This window comes from Oryctolagus cuniculus, chromosome 16 (assembly GCF_051225735.1).
Source record: "Oryctolagus cuniculus isolate XC-2025 breed Fujian yellow rabbit chromosome 16, ASM5122573v1, whole genome shotgun sequence".
In the NCBI taxonomy this organism is placed as follows: Eukaryota; Metazoa; Chordata; class Mammalia; order Lagomorpha; family Leporidae; genus Oryctolagus; species Oryctolagus cuniculus.
In genome coordinates this window covers 8,472,292-8,494,623 of record NC_142882.1, presented here as the reverse complement: position 1 = coordinate 8,494,623, position 22,332 = coordinate 8,472,292, and the positions used below count along the sequence as shown (strand labels likewise).

The window sequence follows — 22,332 nt, the reverse complement described above, 5'->3', positions numbered from 1 at the left end:
CTATCTCTGTGGTTCTGATGGCTATGGGGACCTTGCTAGGAGTGGGATCCTGCAGGGTTTGTCCTTCTGTGTCCCTGATGTCCCCAAGGGCCCTCCACCTTGCAGCAGGTGTCAGAATCCCCTCCCTTTTTAGGCTAAGTACCATTCCATTGCATGGATGCACTACGTTACATTTACCCACTGGTCTGTTGATGGATACCCTGAGGCTTCTACCTTTCTGCTGTTGTGAATTAGCCAAATATCCATTGGGGCCCCTTCCCCCTCCTGTCCTGGGCCTCCACCCAGAAGTGGGAGTTTGCACGGCTGCCTCTTCCCACCCCACACTTGTTTAGCATCCACCATATTGGTTTCTAGCACCCCCTTCTTTCTTGATCCTCTCCTTTGGGGCCACTGTCCTGGGTTCCCTCCCAGCCACACTGACTCCTCTTCCTTCCTCTGCCCTCTCAACACAAGCACCCCACTTCTCTGTCCCCTTCTTACTCCAGCTCCTGCTGCCTCAGCGTGGCCTGGCCTCCTTGTGGCTTCCACGGCAGCCTCCTTTTGGTTCTCGCCTTCCCCCAGCCCAGGGGATGGGTCCGTTCCTATCCCCGGTGTCTGGACAGCCTCCTGCTGGCTCCTGTCTCTTCTGCTGTTTCCTCATGCCTCTGGTTTTTATCCTTTGCTAAATATAAACACATCAGGGCAGGCTCTTGGCTTGGGCCGGGCCTCCCTCATCCGAGGCAGAGGTGAGAGCCAGGCCAGAGCCGGGGCGGGGGAGGAAGAGGGGGGACATGTGGGGCACAGGCTGTCCCAGGCTCGGCACCAGCAAGGATGCTGAAGATGAGGGGGTGGAGCAGGGCACCTTGTCCTGCGAGCTTGCACCTTTCCCCCAACATTTATTTCTTGGGTTAGAAAAGATGGGAGCCAGCCCAACAGGGGCCTTTCCAAGCATCCGATGAAACACTAATGCACCAGCCCTGGCACCCCACAGAGGATACAGTAAATCCAGGCTCCGTCTCCCAGGCCTGTGGGAGCCGTGAGGGATGGCTGCTCCCCCTCCTTCCAAAGTCAAACCCGGAGTCAAAACATCCCAGGAGTCCCCACTGTTCAGACGGGTGCTTGGCATGTATGCTTTTTATATAGTCCGAGAGTACACTTTTACTTTTAAAAATGTAAATAGTTGTTCATCTTGCTCACTCTTAAAAGAAATAGCACATCAAAGCAACTTGGGGCAAATTGTTTCTCTGGTTCCATGCTGTCATGTAAACAACAACAGCAAACACCAGCAAACAAAAGAGCAAGCAGATATGGGCTGAGCATCCCCCACTGTAAAACCCCAAGTCTGATATGCTCTGAAAAGTTTTCAAGCCCCAGTGTGACACCCTCAAGTGGAAAATTCCACACTTGGAATCATGGGTGTGGGTCAAGGTCAAAACGCAGGTGCACTGAAAATAGTGTGTAAAAGTACCTTCAAGCTATGTGTGTAGGACGTGCGTGAGACATTTGAGTCTTGTGTTTAGACTTGGGTCCCATCCCCAAGATGTCTCATTATGGGTGTGCAAATATTCCACACTCTAAAAAAAAGAAAAACAATTCTTTCTAGTCTCAAGCATTTTGGATAGGGACAGCCAATGTGTGGAATGGGTAAAGCCCCCGCCTGTGGTGCCAGCATCCCACATGGGCACCGGTTCAAGTCTTGGCTACTCCACTTTAATCCAGCTCCCTGCTAATGACCTGTGAATGCAGAAGAAGATGGCCCAAGTGCTTGGATCCTTGTGGGAGACCCGGCTGGAGTTCCAGGCTCCTGGCTTCACCCTGGCCCAGCCCTGGCTGTTGCAGCCATTTGGGGAGTGAACCAGCAGATGGAAGATCTCATTCTCTCTCCCTCTCTCCCTCTCTCCCTCTCTCCCTCTCTCCCTCTCTCCCTCTCTCTCTCTCTTCCCTCTCTCTGTAACTCTGCTTTTCAAATCTATCTATCTATCTATCTATCTATCTATCTAAAGATAAAGGGAAGATGGTCTTGAACAACAGTCAGGTAGGAAGACCTCAGTCTAGGTTTTCATCTGAGCTGTGGTTTGTACGAGTTGAATGTGACCTTGGCTACACTCTGAGTCTCAGTCTTTTCTTCTCTAAAATGGGGGTACTGCTGCTCCCTTGCAGAGCCACTGTGTGGGTGACACGGTCCACACTGGGCAGTGTGGGCATGGGGTCCTGCCCGTGGCATGCCCTTGGTCAGTGCATGGAGACATCTTGCATTTCCAGAGTCAGGGACCTGCCTCTTCACAGGTCTCTGACAGCCCTAGATGGAGTAATAGGGATCCCCTGACTGCATGGAGTTGATTTATAGTAACTAATAACCTAGCTGTTAGAATCAAGTGTGATGGAAGATTCCAGGCAGCAGGCTGGGGGACAACCGAGCCTGCAGCTCACTCCAGGAGGGCTTCCTGGAGGAATGAGGAGCTGGCCAGGCAATGTCCTGCTCTCCACCCCAGCATGCCCTTCCCTGGAACCTGAAGTCGGACAGGAGGAGCCCCAGAACCAGCCCAGGGCCTGACATGAGGTCCATCATGGACCTGCACCACTGAGGGCCTTTCTTCCAGGGGCCCGGCTTCCCAAGTCAAACGCTTGGAGAACGGGTAACCAGGGCAGAGGGCAAGGATGCAGCTGTGCAGTCAGATGAGGTCGGGCTTCTTGCTTAGCTGCCAAGGGAGCTGAACTAGGGCAGAATGCCTTTCTAAGTTGCATTTGCTTTTCCTGCCTCCCTGCCCTCCGCCTGCCCGCCCTCCCTCCCTTCTATCCATCCATCTACCTATCTTCCTTCCATGCATCCATCTATCCATCTCTCTCCCTCCCTCCCTCCTTCTTCCCTCCACTTCTTCTACCCATCCATCCACCCTGTTACCCACCCACCTGCCTTCCCTCCCTCTGTCTGTTCCAGAAAGAACGCCAGTGTCTTCATCTGTAAAACCAGTTTGTAACTGCTTGCCCAGCTCTGACGAGAGCTCACTGAGAAAATGATGTATGTAAAGGCTTGGCAACATGCCTGGGCTAAACACTGTTGTCATCAGCCCCTGCCCATCTCAGCAGCCGGACACCTGCCTGCTCGTCCTCCATGGTGGAGAAGAAGTGCGGGCCAGACTTCCAGGGTCCACTGCTGCTCTTCGTGGCCGGGGCCGAGGCTCCTGAGTCATAGGATGGGGCGCATGGCTTGGGCTCTGAGCCTGTGGAGAAAGCAGAGCCCAGGAGTCAGGGCTAAGCTGGCACCCAATGCCTGCATCTGCTGCTGCTTGCTCTGGGTCTCAGTTTTCTCATCTGTAAATGGGGGTGATGGTGGTGGGGAAGGGACTGAGGTCTTAGCAAAGATCTTTTAATGATCTTTCTTTTTTAAAAAAATTATTTATTTGAAAGGCAGAGTTATGGAAAGAAGGGGAGAAGGGGGGAGGGAGGTATGGGGAGAGAGAGAGAGAGAGAGAGAGAGTGAAAGAGAGGAATCTTCCATCACTGGTTCACTCCCTAAGTGGCTGCAATGGCAGGATCTGGGCCAGGCTGAAGCCAGGATCCAGGAATGCCATCTGGGTCTCCTGCATGGGTACAGGGATCCAAGCACTTGGACTGTCACCTGCTGCTTTCCCAGGTGCATTAGCAGGGAGCGTGATAGGAAGCAGAGCACCTGGGACGTGAACCAGTCTCATATGGGATGCAGGTACCAAGATGCTTGGGTGCTAGCTCCAAGAAGTTTCTTTTTTAAAGATGTATGTACTAATTTGAAAGGCAGAATTATATATAGAGAAGGACACACACACACACACACAAGTTGGGGGGAGAGACAGAGAAGGAGGCAGAAACAGAGATTGAGATTTTCCATCCCTGGTTCACTCCCCAAGTGGCTGCAATGGCTGGGGCTGGGCCAGGATGAAGTCAGGAGCCTGGAATTCCATCTGGGTCTTCCATATGGGTGGCATGGTTCCAAGCACTTGGACCATTTTTTGCTGCTTTCCCAGGTGCATTAGTAGGGAGCTGGATCAGAAGTTGAGCAGCCAGCTCTTGAATCGGTGCTTATATGGGATGCTGGCACTGCAAGCAGTGGCTTAGACTGACATGCCGTAACAGCGGTCCACATGCAACTTTTCAGCCAACATCCATGCTACTTCTTTTCCAACCTGAGCCTGTAGCAGACATTTGCAATCAACAATGAAACTCCTTCCTGCTGAGCCATTCAGAATCATCCCCGCATACATTTCCAGCAGCTGTCTCCAGCTGATCATGAGCTGAAATCCATTTGTTATGCCTATCAGAAAGCCTTTATTTGGGGGTGGTGCTAAGGGGTTCACAGATCAGATGCCCACATTTGAAGAAGAGTCTCTGAGGGTGGAACTTCAGGTTGTCCCCTTCTCCTCAAGCCCTCCTCTCTCCCTCCAATTAACTCCGAGTTAATTCTGGGTGGGACGGAAAGAGAGGAGAAACTCGGGGCTCTGGGGCCAACCAGGACCTGCCACTAACAATTGCACAAATCCAGGAAAAGTGTCTCTCTGAGAAATGGGAGGCGGGTATGACAATGTCCACTCTTCAGGGGCTTGGTAAGGATTGTACGTCAAGCACTGGTCCTGGTGCTTGGCCATTCTTGGTGCTTTCCTTGTCCTCTAGGTCAACAGGGTGCCCTGGCTTAACGCTAGGGCTTGGGCTGAGCCCTCTGTTGCTGGAAGAGTGGCTTTCTCTCTTCTGGAGCTCCCTGCACTGTGGCTGGATCATGTCCACCCCTGCTTATTCAATTTTCTAGGCAGGCTCCTCACCACTTACAGGAAAAAAGTTGAATCTCTTGGCCCAGTTACTGATGCCTCAAGGATCTGCCTGCTGTATCTTGTTCTTGCTGCCTGTGAACTTTCCCATTCATACCCTCACATGAACTTGCATGAAGATTATACCTTTCTCCCCCAAAAAACCCCTGTCCAACCCCCAACTTCCAAAGATCTTGTGCCTCTCCTGAGTGTACATCCCATTGCCTTGTTATCTAGATTCTCCTTATTTCCCCTCTAATACCACCTTCCCAAACATACCGCAGGTACTGCTGAGTGGATGGATGGATGGAAGGATGGGGGATGGAAGAGTGGATGAATGATGGATACATGGATGGAGGGATGGAAGGTTAGAGCATACATAGGGTAGAGTGTACATAAGGAAGAGTGGATGGATGGATGGATGGATGGGGGAACAGAGGAGTGGATGAATGATGGATACATGGATGGATGGATGGAGGGATAGAGAATACATAAGGAAGACTGTATATATGGTAGAGTGGATGGATGGGTGGATAGATGGAAAGATGTATGTAGGTTGGATGGATGGGTAGAAGGGAGGATGGACAGGTGAATGGGAGAGTGGACGGGTGATGGAGAAATGGATGGATGGATGGTAGGGCTTATGAATGTGAGGAAGAGTGGATGGCTGGGTAGATGGACAGAAGGATGCATGGATGGATGGAGAATGCCTGGAGGTGAGGCTGGAAGGGTGGGTGAAGGTAGAAGAGAGGGAATAGACCATTGAGGGGGACACACGTGAGGACTGATCATCATGTTCACTGGGAAAGCAGTAACTTCCCGAGGTGGGACAGAGATGGGGACTGGGAGTGGCACGGCAGACACCTTAGTGTCAGGTTAGTCTCTGTTCACTCCACAGCTCGGCTTCCCTGAGGCTCAATGCCCCAGTTTGTAGGGGGAAAGTCCTTTTATAAAAGCCAGGGTGATTGTCAACAATACCCCAGAGTTCCCCCTGCAAAGTGTGTGGCTGGGGGCCCTGTCTTTAACTCCTGCTGCTAGCAGAGGGGAAGAGAAGGTGAAGACGCCACTCTGCATCCTAATACGGAGGCACAGGGAGCGGTGGGCAGAGATGGGGCTGTCTGCAGCCACCTCACTGTCACCCTGCTTTCAGCTGTGTGAACAAAAATGCTTATCAAGTCTTGGGAGTCTGATCTTTTCCAACTTGAGCAGCCTTCTTTAAGCAAAAGAATAAAAAATTATGAATTTGGGGCTGGTGTCATGGTTCAGCAGGTAAAGCCAACACCTGTGATGCTGGCATCCCATATTGGCATTGGTTCATATCCTGGCTGCTCCACTTCTGGTCCAGCTCCCTGCTAATGGCCTGGGAAAAAACAGCAGAAGATAGCCCAAGTGTTTGAGCCTCTGCCACCCATGTGGGAGACTTGGAAGCAGTTCCTGGCCCAACGCTGGCCATTGCAGCCAGCTAGGGAGTTAACAGCAGATGGAAGATCTCTGTCTCTCTGTCTCTCTGTCTCTGTCTTTCCCTCTCTCTGTAATTCTCTCTGTAATAAATAAATAAATCTTTAAAAACAATTATGAATGCGAAATTTCTGGGGTCCTTGGCACATACCAAGAGCATCAGGCCATACCAAGAGCCACGGCAGAAATTAAACCATTTTATAAATACATGAATGAAATGAGTTACATGTGCACCTGCATGTGTATCAAAAAATCCCAAGGAGATTGATAAATAGAAGGGCAGTTCCTCAGAAAATCAATTTTAGGGTTAGCATGTGACCCAGGAATTTCACTCATAGGTTGTTACCCTGGAGAATGGAAAACATCCATCTGTCCAGAAACATGTATATGCCTGTGTATAGCCGTATTATCCCTGGGGCCCACTGTGTGATGCAGTGGACTAAGCCACAGCCTGTGATGCCAGCATCCCATATGGGCACTTGTTTGAATCCTGGCTGCTCTGCTTCCAACCCAGCTCCCTGCTAATGCATCTAAGAAAGCAGCAGAAGATGGCCTAAGTGCTTGAGTCCCTGTTATCCATGTGGGAGACCCAGATGGAGCTCCTGGCTCTTGGTGTCAGCCTGGCTCTGCCTTGACCATTTTGGCCATTTGGGGAGTGAACAAGAGAATGGAAGATCTCTCTCTCTCTCTCTCTGTAACTCTGCCTTTTAAATAAATAAATAAACTTTATAAAAAAGAAGAAGTATTTTTTTTTCCAACAGCCAAAAGGTAGAAATAATCTAAATGTCTTTTCATGGATGTGATGGCTAAACACAATGTGGTCTATCTACATAATGGAATACTATTCAGCCACGAAATGGAATGAAGTGCTGGCACATAATTCAGCAGAGATAACCCTTGAAAACATTACATTATGTCAAGGCAACCAGTCACCAAAGAACACACAGTCAAGAACTCCATGTACACGAAATGTCCCTGTCGTTGTCCAAGGCTGGCTTAGGGGGAGGACTGGAGGATTATGAGTTGAGAAATAAAGGATGCAAGCTTCTGTTTGAGGAAAATGTTCTAAAGTGGATGCAATCATGGTTGTACAATGCTGCGCATACACCCAGAATCCACTGAATTATATACTTCACATCGGTAATTTGAGGGCTGGCGTGTGGAGCAGCAGGTTAAGCCTCTGCCGGCCCATATGGGTGCTGGTCAAGTTCCAGTTGCTCCGCTTCCAATCCAGCTCCTTGCTAATGCACCTGGGAAAGCAGCAAAAGATGGCCCAAGTGCTTGTGACCCTGAACACACATGGGAGACCCCGATGGATTTCCAGGTTCCTGGTTTCAGCTCAGTCTAGCTCCGGCCATTGCAGTCATTTGAGGGAGTGAACCAGCAGATGAAAGAGCACTCTCTCTCTCTCTCTCTCTGTGTAACTCTAACTTGTAAATAAATAGACAAATCTTTATTTGAAAATGGGTAAATTGTATGGTGCATGAATTACTTCTCAATAAAGTGGTTACAAAGAAGTTGCTAGAGCACTGGTTGGGGCAGGTGCACAAGGGGTCTGAGGTTTCAGCTCCGCTCAGTTCAAGGCAAATGCATTCGGAGGCTAACCTTGCATCAACAGTGAATGGATAAACAATGCCATGGTTTCTGCCATGGCCGTTTTCCTGGCCGCCTTCCCTGGCCTGTGGCGAGGACTCTGCCCTTGTGGAGCTTTGCATCTCCCCATCCCCTGCCCTGAAGTCAGGGCAGCATCTATGACTCAGAGAAATGTGGGAAATAAACACACAGGCTGTGAAGGAGGAGAAAAGCCAGATGTGGGGATGTGTCCTGGAGGCTTATGGGAGCTCAGGAAGAAAGGGCCATTGCCGTCTGCCGGTCAAGTAGAGGCTGGAGGTGAGCCTCCAGGGTCTGTCTGCCTCAGCGGGCAGAACTCTTACAGCCTGGAGAGGCCAAAGGCAGAATCCCACGCCCTGTATCTATGAACCCTGAAGGGCCAGGGTCCAAAAGCTAAAGGCAAAAGAGCAGGGATGAGTTCAGCTTTTATGTGGAAGATTCTGACCCGGGAGCAGATTGAACTTGACCTGATGATGATGTCAACTCTGACACTGTTTCACAGATTGAGCCTCAGTTTTTGCATCATAAACTGAGCTTCCTCCTGGTTTCATATACTGAGTCTCATCCTACTATAATAGGTTGGGCCCTGACCCCAGTGTCACTGACTGAACCTCATCCCGAAGCCATGATCTAAGCTCTGATCCTTGTGGTATATCCTGAGCCCTGATCTTGCTGCCATAGCTGAGCCTCATTCCGCTCTCACAGGTTGAGCCTGGTTGTTGGTGTCATATCCCAAGCCCCTATCCTAGTGCCATAAACTGAACCCCAAGTCCGATCACAAACTGAAGCCTCAACCTGGTCCCAGGCTGAGCCCTGATCCTGGGGTCACACACTGAGCTCTGATTTTGGTGGCAGGTTCTCTTCTCTGAGCTCCAGATTTTGTCATCACTACCCAATAGTGGCTCACACACCCCAATACCAAGCTGTCCCGACCTCAATTTCCCTTCCTCTCCTGTATCCCCATACGGGTGCAGCCATCCTGTGTTCCCAGTGAGCAGACCAGACACCTGGAGCTAGCCTCAGCTCTTCCTCTCCCCTCAGGACACCAAGTCCTGCTGGTTTCGCCTCTATGACATTTCTCTATTCCATCCCTTCTTTACTCTGCCACTGTCTTAATATCAGTCCCTTTCCCATTATAGCTCTCCCTACACAACTTCAATTCTTGGTGTCACAGACTGAGCCCTGATCCCAGTGTTACAGGCTGAGTCCTGATCTTGTGTAATAGGCTGAGCCCCAACATTTGTGTCATAGACTGAGCTCCAATCCTGGTGTCACAGGACAAATCCAGATCTTATATCATACACTGAGCCTCAATCCTCATGTCAGTCTGAGCCCCGATCCCAGTGTCACAGGATGAATCCTCACCTTGTATCATGGGCTGAGCTTCAACCCTTGTACTATAGACTATAGACTACAGTTGCCACTGACCCTCAGTCTCCAATCTCTCCTCTCTGGTCCATCTTCTGTTCTGGAATTGGACACAATACTCTGATGGTCACTCCCCTTCTACTGCAGCCCACCATAGACTGCAGTTCCTTTGGCTTGATACAGAGACCTTTTCAGTCAACCCTCTCAACTCCTTCTCTCACACATGAGTCCCAGACTCACCACTATCCTGCCTATTTCTGTAATGGTCCCATTTCCCTCCTTACCCTTGCAACCAAGGGCTCTGTTGGATCCCATGTGGATAGTTTTAGCCAGAGGACTTTGGATATCTCCTCACTCTACCCATGCAGTACTTGACTTGCCATTCCTCAAATCAGGGCTCTGTAGGCTATGGACCAAATCCAGCTCACTGCCTGATTTTGTAGATAAAATCTTATAGTCACACAGCCATACCCATTCATGTGCATATCATCCATGACTGCTTTTGCACTACAGTGTCAGATGCAGAAGCTGCATCAGAGACCACATGGCCTATAAAACTGAAGGGATTTATTGCCTATTCATTTACAGAAAGATTTGCTGATCCCTGCTCCAGAGTATGAGGTCTGTGAGGGCAAGGACAGTATATGATCCACTTTTTTTTTTGACAGGTAGAGTGGACAGTGAGAGAGAGAGAGACAGAGAGAAAGGTCTTCCTTTTCCCGTTGGTTCACCCTCCAATGGCCGCTACAGCTGGCGTGCTGCAGCTGGTGCACCACGCTGATCCGAAGCCAGGAGCCAGGTGCTTCTCCTGGTCTCCCATGCAGGTGCAGGGCCCAAGGACTTGGGCCATCCTCCACTGCACTCCTGGGCCACAGCAGAGAGCTGGACTGGAAGAGCAGCAACCGGGACAGAATCTGGCGCCCCAACCGGGACTAGAACCCGGTGTGCCGGCGCCGCAGGCGGAGGATTAGCCTATTGAGTTGCAGCACCGGCCTATGATCCACTTTTATACACACAAGTTCTAAGTAGTAAAATCATATACACAGTGGCCACTTCCTATATGCCTAGCCTACGCTAAACCCATCCTGGACTTCTTATCTTCACAGCAACCCTATGAGTTCTCATCTTATAGAGGGAATGCTGAGGCTTACACAGGTGTGCTATTTTTCTTTTTTTTTTTTTAACCAAGATCAGTATGTTACAAGGAAGAGCACAGATTTGAACTCAGATATTTCTGAATTCAAAACGAGGGTTCACAACCTTTTGGTTGTCATGTGCTGATTTAGGCTGGGTATAGTCAGTGCTCCTAAGTTTGGTGATGAAAGGATGGATAGTTGGATGGATGGGAGGAAGGAAAGAAGGATCAGTGAGTGGGTAGATGAGTGGTTGACTGGGTGGATGAATGTGTGTATGGATATATGGATTGGTGGATGGATGGATGAACGGATGGATGGATGGGTGAGTGGATGTATGTATGTATAAGTGAATGGATGGATGGAGGAGTGGGTAGGTAGGTGATGGGCAGATGGATGGATGGATGGGTGAATGCGTGTACGTATATATGGATAACTGAGTAGATGGATGGGTGTTTGGATACGTGGATGAATAGGTGGGTGGTGAATGAATGGATGGGTGGGTAGACGAGTGTATGTATGCATATGTGTATAGGTGAGTGGATGGATGAATGGGTTAGTGTCCGGTTGTCTGGATGAATGGGTGGATAGTCGGCAGGTAAATGACACGACCGTGTCCAGGTGCTGTGATGCACCCCATTCAGGAGATTGCATTCTGAGGGGATGATGGGTAAAGATGTAGAAGGTAGGGGGGCAGAATGGTGGCACAGAAGTCTAGCAGGAAGGGAACCGAAGTGCGACCCGGAACTCACTCATTCCGTGTGCACTTATTATAAATGGGGAAATGAATGAAAGAGCATGGCCAGAATGGGTAGCTGGAACAGATGAGGGCAAGAGGCAGGGAGAGGATCCTACCTCAGGGAAACTCAGCACTGGTCTCCGTCCTTCTCTCCCGAGACTTGCCCGCCCCGCCCCCCACCATGCTGAACCCCAGCATTGCTTCAGGAAGTCTGACTCGGGGCCCTGACAGCAAACGACAGAGCTTAAGAAGGACACAAAATACCCATTCAGCCCAGAGCTAGAGACAGGAGAGATGCTGCGAGGGAGACCCTCTCCCAGGAGAGCTAAGCTGTGGCAGGGGGAGGTGCTCCCTGCTCCCACCTCCATCCAAGCAGCCGCCATCGGCCTGAGTTCAGGTCCCAGGCAGCCTCCTCCTCCTCCATCCCCCGAGCACCAGCCATAAAAGGGTGTAAAAGTCGCCGAGGTTCTCGGAGCTCATTCCCCCACCTGCTGGCCTATAAATTACATCATCGACCTGTGTGGGAGGCAGGGTGGGCTGGGCGGCCAGGAGGAGAGCAGAGCCTTCAGGAGGACTCCCCAGGATCGCCATCCACAGATGGACTGGAAATCCCTCCCCGGGGACCCCATTCAGAACACATCCCAAAGGCGGCCTCACACATGACTGGCTTCAAATCCGGGCTCCTCTGGTGCTGCACCTGCTGTGTGACATGGGGCAAGTCACTCAGCCTCTCTGAGCTCAACTCTGCAAGGGCTCAACCACGGGCAGTGGCTGTACTCTGCATGTCAGTCATCTTTTCTATTGCGGCCCCATTTCCCAGCCGCCCTCTCTGTTCCCAACCCCAGCCTTGGGTTCCCTGGTTCTCCTGCCTGCTTCCTGACCCCAGCAAGTCTGCCAGGAGTCTGTGGAAACGATGAGCTAAAGAACTTTCCCACCAGCCCCCTCCTTCGGGGAAACTCCTTGCTACCTCGAAAACCGATGGTGCCAGTATTTGCCGAAGCCGAGCAGTGCAGCTGGCCCGACCAGGTGGGGCTCGGACAGGAGGGCAGGGGGTGTGAGGGACACGCAGGAGGCCAACTCCTTTCACTCTCCCCTAGCTGTCCCTGGCTCCATCCGCTGGGGTCCCAGACACCATCTAATTCTCTCCAAGGGTTGACCCTCTCTTCTTTGCAAAGATGTCTCTTTGTAAGCCCAGTGCACTGAGACCCTAGGGGATAAAGGGACTCTGTGGTCCCCCGTAGAAGTAAACTGAGGCACTGGAACCCTGGGTAGGTGAACACCGAACCACCCATTCGGCCCCTGAATGTCACCCCTGTATGCACCACCCCGAGCCTGGTCCTGGAGAGACCCCAGGGGGCGTCACCAGGGTGCCCCTAGGAAGTCCTCCACACTAGACAACTTCATGGCTGGGCCTGGGAGGAGCCGCGCCTGACCAGAGAAGGAGACAGGATGCCCGAAGCGGCTCCTGGGGAGTCCAGGCGGTCTGCGCCTAGGACAGGAAGGGCGCGCGGAGGTCGGGGTGGGGGGTGGGAGGGGATGGCGGGCGGGCCAGGGAAGCCGGGCGCGGAGGAGGGGGCCAGCCAGTCGCAGCTTCCCCTTACCTCTCTTAAAGGCCCACCGTCGCAGCCAGAGCTTGGAGAAGGCCGGCCAGGAGTGGTGGAGTGCAGAGTCAGCCATGGGACCCCCGCGTGCGCGCGAGACCGTGAGTGCGCGGCGGCGGCGGCGGCAGCGGCGCGGGCTGGGGAGGCTGGGGAGGCAGGAGCCGGCTGGGGATCCCTGCCAGCCCGGGGCTGCCAGCAGCAGTGGCGGAGGCTGCCTCCAGGGTCCGCCAGAGGCTTCAGTTCATGGGCTCCTGGGGTTTCGGGCTGAAGGGCGAGGGGCTCAGCGGTTCTGGGCTCGGGGGAGGCCATAACCAGGTCCTAAGGCTGCCCCTGCCCTGGCTGGATCGGACGTTCCCAGGGAAAATAAAGCAACCAGGGAGTTGAGGGGAGTTTGTGTGCGCGCGCCTGTGTGTATGGGCACGAGATCGTTGGCGTGTGTCATCACTGTGTGCACCATCATCCATGTGTGGGTGTCATCATCCATGTGTGTGTCTGACAGTGCAGGCTGTGTCAGGGTGAAGAGTGTGTTTTGGGGTGTCTGAGTGTGTGTTTGAGTGTGACTTGTGAGTGTTGGCATGTCTGAGGCCAGCTATCTGAGAATCTCTGTGGGGCCGGCACTGTGGTATAGTAGACTAATAAGCCTCCTCCCGCCGTGCCAGCATCCCACCTGAGTGCCGGTTCCTGTCCTAACTGCTCCTTTTCTGATCCAGCTCTCTGCTATGGCCTGGGAAAGCAGTGGAAGATGGCTTGAGTCCTTGGGCCCCTGCACCCACATGGGAGACCCAGAACAAGCTCCTGGCTTCAGATCGGCCCAGTTTTGGCTGTTGCAGCCATCTGGGGAGTGAACCAGTGGATGGAAGATCTCTCTGTCTCTCCCTCTGTCTGTCTGTAACTCTGCCTCTCAAATAAATGAGTAGTTTTTTTTTTTTTTAAATTAAAAAGCAGTCTCTGTGACTGTGTGTATGAAATGCGCATTGTTATTCATGGGGTTGGATCCACAAGCAACACCTTTTTCTGAAATCTTGGAGTTGTGATGTCTGTGTCTGGGTTTCTGTGAGTCTACATGCTTGTGTCTTCATCTTTGTGTATGTCCACCTGTGTGCTGTGGTATGTATATGACATGTGTGTGTGATGTCCATGTGCTATGTGTATGGTATATATGCTGTGTCTGGGGTATGTATGATGTGTATGTCCAAGTATATAGCATGTGTGTGGTGTGTTTGATTTGTGTGCACAGTGTAGTGTGGTATGTGTAGCTCATGTGTGTGCTGGGGCCTGTGGGTGCTATATGTGGGGTATGGCATGGGATGTGCTGTGTATATGGTATGCATATGATGTATGTATGGTGTGGTATGGTATGTGTAGTATGTAGGATGTATGAGTGTACTGTATGTGCTATGTGTAAATGTGTATGCTGTGCCGTGGTGTGTATGGTGTGTAATGTGTGTATGGTATGTGGGGTGTATGATGTACTGGCATGTGTGTGCTCTGTATATATTGTGGCATGTATGGTGTGTATTGTGATGTATGATGCATGTGGCATGTGTGTGCTGTGTGCTCTGTGTGCAGTCTGGTATGTATGATGTGTGTGGTGTGCATGTGCTCCCTATGTAGTGTGGCATGTATGGTGTGTGTGCATGTGCTGTGTGTGCTATGTGTGAGAGCCCGCACAGGCCTGTGCTGTGCTGCCCCTGGTGGTAGATGCCAGGCCTTGCGTCTTCACTCTTGCGTGTGAAAACTCTGCAGCTGCAGACCAGCAAAAGAGGAAGTGCTGGGTGCAGACGTGTGCTTGTCAGGCTCTGTTTTAATCCTTGCTAAACACCATCGGCGGGGGAGCATACCCTGCAGTTTAATGACTCTGTGAGTATGTTAACATGTGCATGAACAAGGTTAAACATTTTTCATCTGATGATTGCCCTGCTGGGCTGTGTTCTCACTGCTTTTTATTTGCTGAACTCATTATTCAGTGGAGCACTAAGACGTTGGCTATGATATAAATTTAAAAATATAATCTCAAAAATAATACATAAATGGGGCTGGCGCTGTGGCATAGTGGGTAAAGCCACTGCCTGTAGTGCCAGCATTCCTTATGGGTGCCAGTTCAAGTCCTGGCTGCTCCACTTCCAATCCAGCTCTCTGCTATGGCCTGGGAAAGCAGTAGAAGGTGACCCAAGTGCTTGGGCCCCTGCACCTGCATAGGAGACCAGGAAGAAGATCCTGGCTCCTGACTTCAGATTGGGTCAGCTTTGGCCATTGCAGCCATCTGGGGAGTGAACCAGCAAATGAAAGACCCCCCCCCCCACTTCCTCTCTGTAACTCTGCCTTTCAAATCAATCAATAAATATTTTTTTAAACTACACAATATATTAAGTTGAAAATAAAAATTTCTGGGAGCCGGTGCTGTGGTATACTAGGCTAAGCCTCTGCCTGCGGCGCCAGCAACCCATATGGACACTGGCTGCTCCTCTTCTCATCCAGCTCCCTGATAATGTGCCTGGGAAAGCAGTGGAAGATAGTCCAAGTGCTTGGGACCCTGCCACCCATATGGGAGACCCAGGAGAAGTTCCTGGCTCCAGGCTTCAGCCTGGCCCAACTCCAGCTGTTGTGGCCATTTGGAGAGTGACCCAGCATATGGAAGACCTTCTGTCTCTTCCTCTCTCTACGACTTGGCCTCTTAAATAAATAAATACATAAAATCTTTAAAAAAGAAAAGAAAAGTTCCTGGCTCTGTTCCTTCAGGGCCCCCTCCATATGTGGCCCAGATCCACCTTGCTTTGCCTCGCAGGCAAGAGGGCCCAGGATGCCCCCTCCTCACCTCCTGGCCCACCTTGTCTCTGCTCCGCCCCCCAGGAGCCATCTCTAGCCTGGCTCTATGCGTGACCCCTAGCCTGCTCCCCTTGGATCTCCCTCTGGGGTCCACTCCTGGGGGCCTTCCAGCGTCCCCTTCCTGGTACCATGGGCTCCTCCTCGGTCCTTCCCAGCGTCTCTCCCTGGCAGGACCCATCTTCCTGCTGCCGCCTGCCTTTCAGCTCTGTGTCCCCACAGTGTCCTTGGCCACTTCTTGCCCCCTCCACTGGCCCTATTGACTCCCTCTGGTCCTTGCTCGTGACTCTAGCTCTCACGGCATAAACAGATGACCCCACGTCTTCCCCTCACAGGCACACACCCGAGGGAGCCTGCGTCCCCTCTCAGAGTGCCCGGGTTCTGTCCCTGGCTCCAGCTCCTCATTCCAGCTTCCTGGGAGGCAACAATGATGGCCTAAGGGTTGGGTTCCTGCACCCTGTACATACTATTCTTTTTTTTTTTTTTTTTTTTTGACAGGCAGAGTGGACAGTGAGAGAGAGAGACAGAGAGAAAGGTCTTCCTTTGCCATTGGTTCACCCTCCAATGGCCGCCGCGGCTGGTGCACTGCGGCCAGCGCACCGCGCTGATCCAATGGCAGGAGCCAGGAGCCAGGTGCTTTTCCTGGTCTCCCATGGGGTGCAGGGCCCAAGTACTTGGGCCATCCTCCACTGCACTCCCTGGCCACAGCAGAGAGCTGGCCTGGAAGAGGGGCAACCGGGACAGAATCTGGCGCCCCGACCGGGACTAGAACCCGGTATGCCGGCGCCGCTAGGCGGAGGATTAGCCTAGTGAGCCGCGGCGCCGGCCACTATTCTTTTTCTATTATAAAAGGTTAATTTTTAAATTAGGCACAGTAGGGAGTTAGCAACAATAGCTAAAAGAAACAATTGTAACAGTTAACTGTAATAAAAGTTATGTGAAGTTCCCTCCCTCCTCTGTCTCTGTCTCTCTCTCTGTCTCTGTCTCTCTCTGTCTCTCTGTCTTTCTCTCTCTCTCTCTCTCACACACACACACACACACACTTTTTCATAGTATATAATGTTTTCAGACTGCGGCTGGTCACGGGTAGCTGAACCCACAAAAAGCCAAAACAGTGGCTGAGGCGAGGCTACAGTACTTCCCCAAACACTGGGAGCTGGGTGTGTATTTGGTGCAGCCATTAAGATTCAGTTAAGACACCTGGGTCCCAAATCAGGGAGCCCAGGTTCAATTCCCTGCTCCAGCTCCGGCTCCGGCTCCTGCTTCCTGCCGATGCAGACCCGCAAGGCAGCAATGAAGGCGCAAGTGCTTGGGTCCCTGCCACCCACCTGGGAGATCTGGACTGAGTTCTGGGCTCCTGGGTTGGATCAGAGCCCTGCTCTGGCCACAGTGGGCATGTGGGGAGTGAACCAGCAGATGGGAGCTCTATGCTTCTGTGTCTCTGTCTCTCAAACACACAGAACCCAGGAAGATCGGGATCTATCACGCATCCGTCTTTGGTCACTCAGAACCACAGGCTGGTGTGTGGGAGGGGAGTGCTTCAGAAGCAAGCCTCAGACAGGGACGGGGTCGGGAGGGGCTGTTCCCAGCTCCTCTTTTGTGCCCAGCCCTGCGCTAAGGGCTCAGGTATGAGGTCTCCAGACGACTCTTTGAGGAAAGCAAAGTCTCTGCCCACAGCCACGCGGGGGCGAGCGAGCCGGGACTGATACCCACATCTGTCCCACACAACAACATCACACTAACACGGTACTGAGCCCAGGCACACATGTTGCAGTGTCACGGGCTGGGGGAGACCCTACCACACACTCCCAGGTGTTTGCTGCTGAGACTGAAGAAGTCACAGAGCTCACCTCTGCTAGGAAGCCCTCCCAGAGGCACTCACAGTGCAAGGCGGTGGTGATGGCAGGGATGACCCCTCGACCTCCCTGGCTACCCTGCCTTCGGAGCCCATCCCCAGCCCACTCCCCTGCTCTGCCCTGCTTGATTCTGACCACCTGTGCTCCAAACTCTCCCCCTCCTGGCTCTGGGGCCGCCCTCTCAGACCCCGGAGCCTCTGGAGCTCGTGTAAGGAACACATGACACTGGGCTGGCAGGAAGCTGCCGACACGGGTGTGCCTCACACAAACCACAGCCCCCTCCCCTCCTCGCCCCACCCCTAGGCCAGCAGCTGGGTGTGGGCGTTCCCCCCCCAGGGGAGGGGGTTGGGTCCTCCCATGGCAGCAGTGGGGGGAGGGGTTCGTCCAAGAATGAGGGGGAGCCTTTTCCCATCAGCCATAGCAGCTTTAGTGTGCAAGCTGGATCTCCCACCCCCACCCCCCAGCATCCCCTTTAGGAAGGGCTGGGAGTGGGAGACCCTCCCAAGTCAGCACTTTAAGAAGGGAAGGGTGGGCGGTGGCATTGGCACAGAGTGCTCGGGCTGCCTTTGTCCCACATCAAGAGGCTTGGGTTCAAGTCCCAGCTCTGGCTGCTGAGGCCAGCTCCCTGCTACAGCACACTTGGGGGGCAGCGGGTGATGGCTCAAGTGCTTGGGCCCCCCTCCACTCACAAGGGACACCCACACTGAGCCCCTGGCTCCTGCCTCAGCCTGACCCAGCTCTGGCTGTTGCAGGCATTTAAAGAGCAAACCGCCGGTGCCGCGGCTCACTAGGCTAATCCTCCGCCTAGCGGCGCCGGCACACCGGGTTCTAGTCCCGGTCGGGGCGCCGGATTCTGTCCCGGTAGCCCCTCTTCCAGGCCAGCTCTCTGCTGTGGCCAGGGAGTGCAGTGGAGGATGGCCCAAGTGCTTGGGCCCTGCACCCCATGGGAGACCAAGAGAAGCACCTGGCTCCTGCCATCGGCGCAGCGCGCCGGCCGCGGCGGCCATTGGAGGCTGAACCAACGACAAAAGGAAGACCTTTCTCTCTGTCTCTCTCTCACTGTCCACTCTGCTTGTCAAAACAACAACAACAACAACAACAACAACAACAAAAAACCAGCCGATGGAAGATTTCTGTCACTCGGCTTTTCACAGACCCCAGCCCCTGGGTGACCTCTCGTGACCACAGAGCAGGCTGATGGCAGGGTGGACAGTCGCTGTGCCCCGTCAGTCCATCTGCTGCCCCTGGTCCCCCAGTCTCTGTGTCCCTTCACACCCAGTTTGGTGACTCACCAGATGGAGCCTGGATCTCCGTGCTGGGGAATCCTGCAGCCCCCAGGCCGCACGGCCGTGGTTTCAGGGGCGCAATGGCCGGCCAGAGCGTGGCGTAACCACAGGGTGACCCAGCTCTTCCCCCAGCTTCCTCTTCCTCAACCGCCCGCCGGCCTGTGCCACCATGCAGGCCCCGGGAGGCGCACAGAGGGCGGAAAGAGCTGTCCCCCCACCCCTCCCTGGTGTCTGGGCCTGCAGGTGTGCTGAGGCAGTGGGGCGGGGAGCCGGGGGTGGGGGTGAGGACAGCTTCCTGTGGAAGCCATGGGTGCAGGGAACGCGCATGTGAGTTTGCACTGGCTGGCCCGTGAGTGCACACAGGGAGCATGGGGCAGGTGTGTGTTCACACTGCCCATGGCCTCTCAGATGGGCAGTACCTGGTGCAAGACGGACAGGAGCGGTTAGCAAGGCTGCGAAGTGTAACGGGGCCCGGCGCCTCTCCAGATGGATCTGAGATGAGACTGCAGTCCATGCTCAGGCTGGGGTAAGCAAGGCTGCAAGGTTTGGTGGAGAGGATTCACCCGTGGGGCCAGGCTGATGGCTCAGCACAGGGAGTGGGAGCTGGGAACGTACTCTGTATCCAGACCAGGGCTTGTAAGGGAATGGGGCCCAGATCTTCCTGCCACTTCTGGTCCCCTCGGCCACTTCTCTGGGACAAAGGCTCTGCTGAGTGTGGAGCAAGTGGAATTCCCCGGTGTTCTCAGATGATGTAGCGGATTCCTCTGGGTGCCTTCCTTGGTGGGGAAGCTGGGCTCACCTGCTTAGTTGCCATGGCACGTGCAGGACTTGGCCGTGTAGGCTTTGGCTGCGCCCCAGGTTGCTGCACCTCCTTCCACAGGGGGCTTTGCCTTCCTCAGGCCTCACTCTCACGCTGATTTCTGTCTTCCCACGTAAGGGGCTCAGCTGCTTGAGAGCAACTCACTGAGTGTGGGTTGGGAGGAAATGCTCAGATGTGGCTTAAAAAAAAGAAAAAAAACATGATTAATTAATTAGAGAGATGAGACAGAGAGAGAGAGGTCTTCCATCCGCTGGTTCATGACCCAATTGGCCTCAGCGGCTGGGGCTGGGCCAGGCTGAAACTGGGGGTCTGGAATTCCAGCCTGGTCTTCCACACAGGTGCCAGGGGCCCAAGCACTTGGGCCATCCTCCACTGCCTTCCGGGTGCATCAGCAGGAAGCTAGATCAGCAGTGGAGTAGCAGGACTCCAACCAGCATGGCAATGTGGGATTCTGGTGTTGCAAGTGGTGGCTTACCTCACTGTACCACCATATCCGGCCCTGATATGGCTTTTTTTCTTTTTAATGATTAATCTGGGTCTGGCATTGTGGTGCAGCAGGTAAAGCTGTTGACAGCAATGCTAGCATCCCGTATGGGGCTTGGGCTCATGTCCCAGCTGCTCCTCTTCCAATCCAGCTCCCTGCTGGTGGCCTGGGAAAGCAGCAGAAAATGGCTCAAGTGCTTGATAAGGGATATGGGTGTCCAGAGACACCCATTGGGTGCTCCACCCATATGGGAGACCCGGATGAAGCTTCTGGCTCCTGGCTTCAGCCTGGCCTAGTGCTGGCCATTTTGGCCATCTGGGAAGTGAACCAGCAGATGGAAGATCTCTCTCCCTCTTTCTCTATAACTCTTTCAAAATAAATACATTATATATAATTAATATATATACACAATATATTATATATATATAAAACTTGATGGGCCAGTGCTGTGACGTAGGCAATAAAGCTACCACCTGCAGTGCCAGCATCCCATATGGGTGCCAGTTGGAGCCCCGGCTGCTCTACTTCCAATCCAGCTCTCTGCTATGGCCTGGGAAAGCAGTGCAAGGTGGCCCAAGTGCTTGGGCCCCTGCACCCACGTGGGAGACCCGGAAGAAGCTCCTGGCTCCTGGCTGTGGATCAGCGCAGCTCCAGCTGTTGCAGCCTTCTGAGGAGTGAGCCAGCAGATGGAAGGCCTCTCTCTCTCTCTCTCTCTCTCTCTGCCTCTGCCTCTCTGTAACTCTGCCATCTAAATAAATAAATAAATCTTTTTAAAAAGATACTTGAGAGATGAGGGAGAGAGAGCCCGCCAAGGAACTTGAAAACGGTCACAGTAGTAAATGTTATGTCATTTCTTTTACCACAATAAAAATGCCCACTACTTCCTAGGTGTTGTCTCATGTTTTCCTCCTGGGAGCTGAGATTCCTTACGCCAAGGCAGTGCTGGAAGCATACACGCCTTGCCCCACCTCTGTGTGCAGTGACATCACACTGGCAGCAGGAAATTGGCATGAAGTGTATTTATTTTATTGATCAATTTCACTAAAACCCAGAGGTAACAGCATTTAACATTTTTCCCCCCATTTATTTCCATTTTATATGAAAGGCAGAGAAACAGACAAGAGAGATCTCCCATCTGCTGGTTCACTCCTCAAATACCAACAATGGCCGGGGCCTGGCCAGGCCAAAACCAGGAGCCAGTAACTACATGCAGATCTCCCATGTAGGTGGCAGGGACCCAAGGACTTGGGCCATCCCTGCTGCCTCCCAGGGGGCAATTAGCAGGGAGCTGGATGGAAAGTCATGTTGTCCTGTAGTGGGTTAAGCTGCTGCCTGTAATGTTGGCTTCCTATATATGGAACACCAAGTTCTGGCTGCTCCACTTCCGATCCAGTTCCCTGCCAATGCACCTGGGAAAGCAGTGGAAGATGGCCTAGGTGTTGGGTCTCTGCACCCACATGGGAGACCTGGATGGAGCTCCTGGCTCTTGACTTCAGCCTGGCCCAGTTCCAGTCATTGTGGCCGTTTGGGGAGTGAACCAGCAGATGGAAGATCTCTCTCTCTCTCCCTCTCTCTCTCTCTCTCTCTCTCTCTCTCTCAAGTTGTGGGCATCCTAAGCAGTGTCTCGATGACTGAACACCCGCCCCAGGGAGAGCGTCTGTGCCATGGGCACCGGCACCTGAGAACTGCTCAGTGGACACTCGCTGCTCCCACTGCACACAGTGGACACTCGCCGTTGAGTCCCACTGCACACAGATGCACATGCTGGAACACCGTGGGACCATGACCCCTAGAAACATGAAGCTTGAGGCACAGCTTTAGACAGGGGCCCCGAGGAGACACAACCACAGCATGAGTTCCTGCATGAGCGCACACCTCCACGTGGCCGCACGGAAGGGACACGGAGATGCACGCCCTGTGGCTGCTTGCAGAGGTGCAAACAAAGCCATGTTGAGCCTTTTTACAATAAAGATGAAGAAGAAGAAGAAGAAGAAGAAGAAGAAGAAGAAGGAGAAGGAGAAGGAGAAGGAGAAGGAGAAGGAGAAGGAGAAGGAGAAGGAGAAGGAGAAGGAGAAGGAGAAGGAGAAGAAGAAGAAGAAGAAGAAGAAGAAGAAGAAGAAGAAGAAGAGAGAAGAGAGAGAGAGAGAGATCTTCCATCTGCTAGTTTACTCCCCAGATGGCCAAATGTCCAGGACTAAGTCAAGCTGAAGCCAGGAGCCAGGAACTCCATCCGGGTCTCCCACATGGGTGTAGGGGTCCAAGCACTTGAGCCATCCTCTGCTGCTTTCCCAGGTCCATCAGCAGGGAGCTGGATCGGAAGTGGAGCAGCCAGGACTTGAACCTGGCTTCCAGCATGGAATGCCAGTGTCGCGAGTGGTGGCTTAACCTGCTATGCCACA

General features: G+C 53.0%; 1 protein-coding gene, 1 long non-coding RNA gene and 1 other non-coding gene across 9 annotated transcripts in view; 2 read left to right on the top strand and 1 right to left on the bottom strand.

Moving 5' to 3' along the window:
- Positions 1-18,874, bottom strand: part of ARHGEF18 (Rho/Rac guanine nucleotide exchange factor 18) — an 89,032-nt gene extending 70,158 nt beyond the window's left edge. For 4 of the 6 annotated variants that reach the window (XM_089316258.1, XM_089316259.1, XM_089316260.1 and 1 more), the window contains exons 1-2: positions 18,636-18,874; positions 3,079-3,200 (exon numbers count right to left, since the gene is read on the bottom strand). In XM_089316258.1, the coding sequence (XP_089172384.1) occupies positions 3,079-3,093 (15 nt within the window). In that variant the 5' untranslated portion in view covers positions 3,094-3,200; positions 18,636-18,874. Of the gene's footprint in view, positions 1-3,074; positions 3,201-18,635 lie in introns of all 6 variants that reach the window. The other 2 variants (XM_089316263.1, XM_089316261.1) reach the window with 2 other exon arrangements.
- On the top strand, positions 12,448-13,589 carry LOC149121452 (uncharacterized). Of its 2 annotated transcripts, XR_016223244.1 has the most exons (3): positions 12,448-12,576; positions 12,676-12,765; positions 13,375-13,589. It is a non-coding gene; the product is annotated as an uncharacterized LOC149121452 (long non-coding RNA). The 2 variants fall into 2 exon arrangements; XR_016223243.1 differs by lacking the exon at positions 12,448-12,576 and having other exon boundaries at positions 12,604-12,765.
- A 133-nt stretch (positions 18,875-19,007) lies between the features above and the next one.
- On the top strand, positions 19,008-21,933 carry LOC138847769 (uncharacterized). The gene is made up of 2 exons (XR_016223245.1): positions 19,008-19,155; positions 21,535-21,933. It is a non-coding gene; the product is annotated as an uncharacterized LOC138847769 (transcript).
- Positions 21,934-22,332: the final 399 nt, after the last annotated feature.